General features: G+C 38.1%; 1 protein-coding gene across 6 annotated transcripts in view; it reads left to right on the forward strand.

The window, feature by feature from the left end:
- usp10 (ubiquitin specific peptidase 10) overlaps positions 1–4968 on the forward strand; it is a 29415-nt gene extending 24447 nt beyond the window's left edge. For all 6 annotated transcript variants that reach the window (XM_079662817.1, XM_079662818.1, XM_079662819.1 and 3 more), the window contains 3 exons: positions 620–764; positions 1287–1352; positions 2021–4968. In XM_079662817.1, the coding sequence (XP_079518943.1) occupies positions 620–764; positions 1287–1352; positions 2021–2208 (399 nt within the window). In that variant the 3' untranslated portion in view covers positions 2209–4968. The remainder of the gene's footprint in view (positions 1–619; positions 765–1286; positions 1353–2020) is intronic.
- Positions 4969–9712: the final 4744 nt, after the last annotated feature.

The raw sequence follows: 9712 nt of genomic DNA on the forward strand, positions 1-9712 counted from the left end.
CAGGTTTTGAATTTACTGGTTTTTATTACATTTTACCAGCTAAAACCCGGTAATTTCCGGCTAACGGAAACCCTGAACGGAATGTGTTTTTCAGTTATATTTGGGACTGTGACAAAATATTTATTTCATTTAAAAAAGATTGCTGGTTTGATATTCTGTCATCAAAGTGTTTTTGCTCTTATGGTACTGGAAGGAAACACTTTTACAACCTCATTTTCAATCACTAAACTATTTTAGGACATCTAGTGCTTGAACATCTGCCCTGCAGCTGTGAAATGGCCATCTTTTTGTATTTCTACTTTGGTTTTTGTAACCGATAAACCGATCATTCTGGTCTGCTGCTCTTTCAGAGACAGCTAACTTGTGGTCACCTTCCCAGCTCCTAAAAGCCCCGAAATGATTCATGAGACAATATTTGAAGTGCCCAGCAGGAGGTTGCACAACCTTTTTATACTGCATGTTCTCTACTTGTTTTGTGCTATTTCCTGTTTTGTTAAACATATGTTTATTGGGTTTTTTTCTCTTGTCTACCCTAACAAATTAACTTTTTGTACTTGAACAACATTGTCTTACTGTCACTGAGCTTTCTCTGACTGCACGTCTTTTGTCCGTGTTTCAGATTGAGATCAGTCGGAGGGTGACTCTGGAGGAACTGCCCCCTGTGCTGGTGCTCCATCTCAAGAGATTTGTTTTTGAAAAGACTGGAGGCTGCCAGAAACTGATCAAGAACATTGATTACCCCGTTGACCTGGAAATCAGCAAAGGTATGGACTCGTACGTTACGGGGCACAGCAGGCCTTTACACTCATACATATCATTTGTGTATATAGTGTAGATTTCCTGGACTAATATTAATAAAAGCTACTTTAAATGTCACTTAATCATGACGAGACGCATGTCTAGAGAGTTTAGTACCATTCATTAGAACTCGTAGCCTAAAGGGATTTGCGAAATATAACTCAAATGTAACATTTACTCTATAAAAAAGATGGTTCCCCAGAGAAACACAGATACATGGTGTGTCTTTTCTAAAGGGGAATGATCTATCTGCTGAAATAGCGGGATAAACTCATGATAAAGATAAACAACTGCACACATCTAATCATTCTAAAAAATCATTATCCATCTCTAAACATGCTTAGAGGAATTGTGAACAGAATAATTCAAGATCAAAGTAAAAACATTTAACACTACGAGGCTTTTTACCATTTTGTACAACAAGCTTTTTTCTGCTATGTTATATTATTGTACATCACACTAACCTGTTCTGTTTGGGTTCCTTTCAGATCTCTTGTCCACTGGAGTGCGTGGCAAAGTTGTGAAAGGCCAAAGAACGTACAGGCTCTTTGCAGGTATGTTTGTGTTTTGTTACTTATGAACTTTGGTCACATTGTAGCATCTGCTGCAAGGGGAGTTTAATCGGGTCGTGTATTTGTTAAATATTGTCACTGGGGGTTTTAAAATGATCTATAAGGTGGCCCAAAATAAGAATGCGGCCAACGGTACTCAAAGAATGTCTGTTCCTTTCTGTGTTGAGCCTGAATACATCTAGCTTACAGTAGCCCTCCCCCCTTTGACATCAGGATAAACCTTCTTATCATAATTATTTTTAAAAAGTAAAATTAGTCCTCCAACTGGAATAAAATAATTATTATTTTAATCCCACTGTTGAAATCGTTAGCTTTTGAGTGAGAATAGAAAATAAAGAAGCATTACCAGCTAAGGGCAACACCCTGTTAGCACTTGGTTTTATGTGTGGAAAGACAAGTATCTATCATTATGACTTTTCAAACTGTATTCTAACACTCGGTTGAGTAAGACCTTTTTAACTTCATTTATATAATCATTAAAATAATAAAGTGATTGATAGTACCCATTATCATACATTGTGGGTTAATCTTCTGGATTAACAGCTCATTTAAAAAGAAACAGCTGACACTTCAGTGCCCATATTCGAAGAGTAATGACTTGAATGAAATGTTCCACATTTCTCTAATGTCTTTTCCCCCCACTATAACAGTTGTCTATCACCATGGGAACAGTGCGACAGGCGGTCATTACACCACGGATGTCTTCCACATTGGTCTTAACGGCTGGCTGCGCATCGACGACCAGGCAGTGAAGGTCATCAATCAGTACCAGGTGGTGAAGCAGACTGCAGAGCGCACCGCCTACCTGCTGTACTACCGCCGCGTGGACCTGCTGTAGACACACATTCACACACACCCACTAACACACACACTCTCACACACACACACACCCAACACACGCGCAAGAATACCCGAATATACGCACACACTAAACATACATGCTCCGAATGCACTCGTTGACAGGACAGTACATCTACACGTGACACAAACACACATGAAACTAATGAACAGGAACACTGCCCAACTTGTTCTCTTGCAAGATTTTCCTCTTCTTCCCTCCTGTCCCTGCTTTCCTGAGAACCAGCTTTTCCAACACCTTTTTCCCCCGTCTCTTTTTTTCTTTCTGGAGGAAGAGAAACAAGCTGCATTCACGAAGATTTCCCTGTGACTGCTCTCTCTTCTCTGTGCACCACTGCTGTTTTTTTTTGTTGTCCTTTTTTGTTTTTAATTTTAAAGCAGCAAAGAAAGGACTGTTGAATAGACCGAGGTGGGGTTGGGATTACATGTTAGGACCTGAGACTCTCCTCTGACTGAGCTCACCGAGCACACAGTGGACTCAAGGCAGGAAGAACTCTGTACCACAGGCTGCGAGTGGACCGCTGGGGTAATATCTCCTGTTATGAATTACCTGTTTTAAGGGAGTTACCCAGAAATATCAGTGTTCGCCCTTAAATAAAGGAGATCTGTTGGCCCGATATATTTGCAGCAGTTTAAAAGCCTGTTTGATTTTGCCCTCATGAATTTAAAGGCCCAGCACCAGCATTAACGTGAGTCTCTCCTCCCAAGGCCAGATCGTCGTCTTTGCCACCAACAAAAAAAACTCTGCCATTTCCTCACTTTTATGATGCTTTTAAATCAAGGTACAACTTGAGCCATCAACAACAGGAGAAAAAAGAAAGATGGTACATCAAGAGCTTGTTTGAGAGGTCCTTGGTATGGTATTTGGGTTTAGATGTAGAAAGAAAATATTACTGCGCTTTAGAATTTAATAACAAATACGCTTCTGTGCACAAAGTATAAACTGATTGAGGATTACGATATGACAGGCAAATGCATATTTTACAAATATTTAGATTAAAATGTTTAAAAGAAACCAATAAAAAATATAATAACTTTCGTGGGTCCCTAAAGGACTGCGCTAGTTTTCAGACTCGGTTATTGCACTGGAGAAATGGCAACCAATCACAACAGATTCCACTGCAAAACCCGCCCTTGTTTACTTTGTACATTTCCTTCTCTATGAATTCTTTTTTTGTCTTCACGTGTTTAAAGGTTCCACCTGTGGATAGGTGGCTTATCAGTGTAGTTTTGAGCCTCACCACCCCTCTTAACCCCAACTCAGCAGAAAGCGGGGGCTGCCTTAGGTTCATTGTGTGATGTTTTTCCACTCAGTGCACAAGTCTAACCCTAATCAGGCGCCAACCGCAAGTCTAATGTCTGTGACGAGTTAGGGGAATGTACCTGACATCTTTGTATTTACTCTTTTGTGGCTCAGCATTTCCTCCTAGTGGAGGGAACCTGAGTGTCGAGGGATGTGGGACTCCATCTGTGCTAAGCTCTGCAAAAGAAAAACCCAGACATGTGCACAAAAGGAGATAGTGTTTGCTTTGTTAAAGATTTTTCTTTTCTTTTCTTTCTTTCTTTTGGATCATTGATTGTGATGATTTCTGTTTGAGTTACTAAAATGTTAGTTTTTATTTTGTCATGGATCATTGATTGGATTTCCCGATGCTCTCGCTCCCTTCAGAAAAAATATGCTTGCATTTGAATTGGTGTTTGAAAATTACACAGGCTAAAGCACAATAATGAATAAAATTGAACTAGTTCTTTGCTTGATATTTATTTCCTTTTTTGTCATTTTTCTTTATAATTTAGTTATTTTTCCCGCTTTATTTTGCCCATTTTAATTCCAACCACCAGTGTCACTATCTCAGTATTAACACTCTCAAATAAATTTATCTCAAGTATTTTAAAGGATTTAAAGATTGTGTACTTTGACATTTTGACACTTTTCTCGCAGATAGTTAATTATCACAAAGTACACAGGTAAGCTGTTGGTTGTCCTGTAATTTCCTGTCTCAGATCAAAAAGAAGGTGCCGTGTAAACATTATTTCCTGTATTTTAAAAACTGCAAGTATTTCACTTAAACATGTCCCTTTTTTATAAGTTTGTCGTACAAAGACGGAATTGGTTCAGTTTTTCAATTTGAAATGAAAGGTCAAAATTACGTAATATCACATTTATCTTTTGCCTCTTGTGTAATATTATGTGGTGCATAGTTTAATTGACATTTTCTTGTTGGTTTCAGAGTCAGAAACCTTCAGGTAAACCACAGGAAAACATAAACGGCCCTTTCCTTATTTTCAGACTTTATTTTGCCTTTTCCATCGAGGTCTTGTTGCCATCTCACGGCTCATTCCACACAGGAAACTGAGGCATGCCGCTTAGTCGAAACATCTTCTAACTTTTATGATACTTCAGTTGTGCTGCTGGCTTTGTAGTCATTTCGGCACAAATTGTAACATTGTTGGTTTACGTTTTTTATTTCCCCTTTTCTTGAAGAATGTTTGGGAGTTGGGACTTTGAACTGACACCTTGAGCTTTCTGTTGTACAGTTTTATCTCAGTCTCATGGCTGGTCAGGAAATGTGCTGGTGAAATGCTTCAATGTCTCTTTTCAGTATGTGCGCTTAACACCATTGTCTGCTGGGATTTGTTGGGATATTGACCTAAAAAAACAAAATCTATTGTCTTTTAATTTTAAGCCTCCAGCGTTCTATTTTGTTAATTGTTCAAATAAAGGATTGTGCAAAAAGAAGTTTGCTAATGAAGTGTAGTCAGAAGACTACTTGGCTTTCTTATAATGGTAAATACTGAAACATCTGCAGTCTCTACAGCCTGGACTGGCCTACCGAATAATGTGCACAATAAACCAAAACAACAAAACGAACCACTGAGTCTTGGTCTACCGCACACTGCTAATTGGTTTTCTTGTTCCTGCATGTCAACACACACTATTTGTAGCATGTTGTATCTCCCCTTCCTGTGGTCTCGCTGGCTGCCTCGCTGCCCGCATCGCTCTCTTTAGGCCCAGGCCGAGCTCGCCTGTTTGCTTTAATGGGAAGTAGAACCCATCATTGAAAAATTTGCAGTGCAAGGTTTTTCTGCCCTTTAGTATTCCTTACTATTTATTCCTTCCTTGCTATAGCTCTGCCATCCACTGAAATGTGGCTTTGCACTCAAACTTGCAATCAAGCGTAGTATTTTCCTTGTTAAATGTCAGGAGGGAGCTACAAGGAATCCTTTTTTACAGTCCCAGAGCCTGAAGGGCAAATTACATGTTTTGACTGATAGACCACCTATACTCACCAGTGTCTCCTTCAGCCATACTTTAGGGATAATCATGTATGTACATGTTTTAGCCTCGTCACCATGGGTCTTTTTAAGGTTTTTCTGGGAATGCGTAGGACATTTTTCAACACAAGCAAGTCAATTTAAAGATCATAGTAATGCAGCAACCGCCAGGGCATAGAACCAGGAGCAACACATTTGGGCTAAATGGTACCTTACTGTAACATGAGCATGTTATTGTTCCATTTAGATAATTATTCACAGGAGATGACCAATCCAGAAATGTCAAAGCACATGCAGCAGCAAATGGGAACAATGGGGCATTGTGACATCTACCTGCTCCACATCCCATAATGACTTGTGTTTTAATAAGCCAGGAGATGTCCACTAACCCTTTGTACTGAGGTGTCTGAGTGATAAAGCTTTGTGATCCAGCTCATCTAATGGCTGATGCATGCAAACAGAAAAAGCTCAACGAGGTTGTTAAATAGTAAATAAATTGGCAATTAAATAAGTGATACTCACACACTGCCAATTTGGTGTGAATGCAGCTATAGGAATTTGAGCCAAATCTGATTGGCTTAGCAGACAAATTGTCCTGTACTTTATATAATGTGCTGAAAGTGCCATGTCCGCAAAAAAAGAAATAAAAAGATTTAGAAAAAAAGAACAATCTCATTGGAAGAACTGGCTCATTGGTTAAATCTGATGTTTCTGACCTAGGCAGCCAACAAAAATCTCACTGTCCTATTGCAAAGTTTATGGGTTGGTAGGCACTGAAGATACTCAACTTTATATGCACAAGAATTGAAAATGTGATTATGTTCTTTTAAAATGTATGGGGGGAAAATCACTTCTTGGCGTAGATGCTTGTGTCCAAACCGAGGGGTCACAAGAAGATATTTCTTTATTTTAAGTGGTCGCAAGCCAAAAAAGGTCAGGTTTAGTACACATTACTGATTATACATTCACTTTCCATCTGAAGGCTGTAAATAGCAGTTACTTGTGCCATAAGTGTTGGCTCTGAAGTTTCTCGGTAAAACTTCTGGCTTTGAATCTGGAATGCCTGGCATGTGCTCTGTCTGTGCTGGTCCTCCATTCAAGATGTTGCCAACCACTAAAGCCACAGTATGCAGGTTTCTTATCTTGTGTGCTTTCATTTGATTAATCATGGCCTCTCATCAACTCTTTATCCTCGTAGGAGTGATCTCTCTGCATTTCCTGTCCCGTTACGATCTAGTTTGTTTTTATAATCAGACTCATACAACATATGGTGCCTTCGTTAAGTCTCCCCTAGTTTTTCCCCTCTGAATCTGAATTGTCTTGCGTCTTGTTTAGAGCTCCAACAGGACTCCACAGTTTCTAAGGAGAGGCAAACACTGTGGCAAACACGGTTTCTAAGACCTCCACAAGCCCCCTGTCCAAATAGTGTGTGTGTGTGTCCTTGAACTTCCCAAAAATGAAAACTAGGGTCCCACCTGCTCGACATTGTATCAAGTTATAAAGTAAACAAGAAGTTTCAGTGGTGTAATCTCTGTTTTGTCTTGAACTGAGACTAATCCAGAGTTGTGAGTTTCCATTTGGGATCAGTTATAAATCAGAATTGATGTGGCAGAGCGGTGAATAACACTTCTGAGAAGAACCCTCTTCGGTCCCTTGAACATTTTAATGCACTCAAGTCTGAGTAACATGATTACGAACGTTTGTCACAAAGGACTGCTTGGGATCGGGAAATGCAGATTGAGATTTATGACATCAGAGCATAGAAATATAAGCATCATAATCTAGGAAACCCACTTCGTCACAACATCGACCCTTGTCTGGCAATAGTTTTGTCAAAATACTGAGATAGATTTATATCAACTTGATCTTCTGATTTACAGTGTGGGAAGCAAGACATCAGGAAACCATTGAGATGAAAGCCAAATGTGTATTTTGAAAGGTCTGTGAAAACAAAGAGATGGTGATGAATTTAAAAAAACAAAAACATTGAAATGCACTTTGACAGAATTGTCCCATAGCACTTAATTCTTCATTAGAATGATATATTCAAAGTGAACTAAACAAAGCGGATATTTCTGAATCCAGTATCCTGGTTACGTTTGATTCTGGTTTCAGAAACCAGCTAAATGTGGCATAGGCTACACAGGTTTCTGGTGGCTGTGTGTGTTGGTGTGTTGACTACTTCGGTCACCTTCAAGTTCCATAGTAAAACGAAACATCTCAATGTAAATTATTTAAAGTGGCACTAAAATAAAGAGAAACAGTCTGACTTCAGTAATGCAGTGCATGAGTTGTAACCTGGATAATGTTATGATCATGTGAACGCAGTAGAAAATTCAAAACTTTTCATGTTCATATAAACGTCATATCCCAAATATGATCAGAATTAAGTTTTGATACACAAAAACATCTACTTCCACATCTGGATGGGTTCATATAAGGATAATCAATCTGTAAACGTAGCTGCAGCCAATTCAAATTATGTGTTATTACTGAGGGTGATGGTTCTATTTTATTTCTGGAAAAAACATGCTTTCGCATAAAGCTCATATTCTGATATTGTTGGAAGAAAGTAGCCAGCATTATACTACTAAATGGATCTCAATATCATTAATAAAGTCAGAAATATCACCATTTATATCCTCTCTGGATTGGGAGGCTTTATTATAGGAAAATTATATTACTGAAATGACAAATTGTCCCAAAACTATACAGCACAAATGATTAATTGAAATTAGGACAGAAAGCCCTTTCTAGCTCAGAGAATAAATTTGTCAAATTAATAAAATCAGTATTTCCAGACTGTTGACCTGGCGATATAGAGGACCCCTATGAGTTTGATCTTACTTTTTTCTTGTTCTGTGTCACAAAACATACTTTTCCTGTGAACATCTGTCTACAAACCGTTACCACTGTTTCTAGCATCTCTGCAGGATGTTTAGGAAAGAGCACAGATGCATGATGGGCCAGACTTCCTGTCAAACATGTATGTTTGACTGCACAGCCCAAACTGGCATTCCTGCTGAGTGGCGGGGCTCTGGCAAATATCTACATGTTTCAGACAGAAATCAAGCTCATGATAGAATAAAATGTTAACTATTTGGGTCATAACATTTATATATACAGAGTCTATGGTCATAACACACCCTCTGCAGAGCCAGGAAGGAGATACAACATGGACAGTTTTCAATGCAGATCCTTTTTCACCTCTTTATCCTCTCTAATTATGCGAAATGTGTTAATACTGTATTTAATGTCATCGTAGTTATGTTAAGTTTGACAGCAGTGGCTCTGAAATGTTTTTATACAACATTCCCTCCTATCATAAGATTGTACAATGTTTGGTATGCAATGTATGATAGAGGAGCACTTTTAAAAGGTTTTGCTGAAGACAAACTAATTCAGATTTTAATTTATGATCAAACCTTTAACAAATTAGATCCATAATTAATTTGACATGTAAAATGATATGTTATGTGCTTTTATCTTTACATTTAATTTCAACCCATTGGTTTTTCCACAACCTGGCAGTTCTACATTGTTATTGCCTTTTAATTCTTTAAAGCATTAGTAAGTTATTTATTGAACATTAAGAAAGCCTTTAGTAACAACTTATCCCAAATATCGCTTGTAAAACTAGTGTTATTTTCCAGTGAATATTTACTACTCTTTTAAAAGTAGTTGTGGTGTTTTTAGATCTCCTTGTTCCCTCTGTTTAGTGTGTTGTTCACAGGTGGAATAAGTACTCAGATCTTGTACCCATTTCTGAATTTTATACATCATATATTTTGATTATAATTATTGATGCAATAAAGTGTTTATCAAAGTTGGTAAAAAAAAAGTTTAATTCCTTTGTATAGCAGGGCTTGTGGATTTACTCCAGGTTTGACTAAAGTCTAAATCTCATAATTAATCCAAATCTGCAAAGCAATTTAAATTATAAAACATTTTTAGTGGAGCAAAGGTACACTTTTTACCTCTGAATTGTAGTGGGGTAGTAGGCCTAAATTGCGAAAAATTGAAATATTCATGTAAAGTACAGCTCTCTCAAAAGTGATACTTAAGTACAGCACTTGAGTAAATGTACTTAGCAAATAACAGCAGGGGTGTCGTAAAGTTTGAAGCGTGTCTGTAGCTGGGTAGTAACTGTCATGATTCAGAGGGTGATCTGACATCAGCTTTCTGATTTACAGGATCTGTAGTTTTCT

The sequence above is a fragment of the Notothenia rossii genome (assembly GCF_949606895.1).
Source record: "Notothenia rossii genome assembly, chromosome: 2".
Classification (NCBI taxonomy): domain Eukaryota; kingdom Metazoa; phylum Chordata; class Actinopteri; order Perciformes; family Nototheniidae; genus Notothenia; species Notothenia rossii.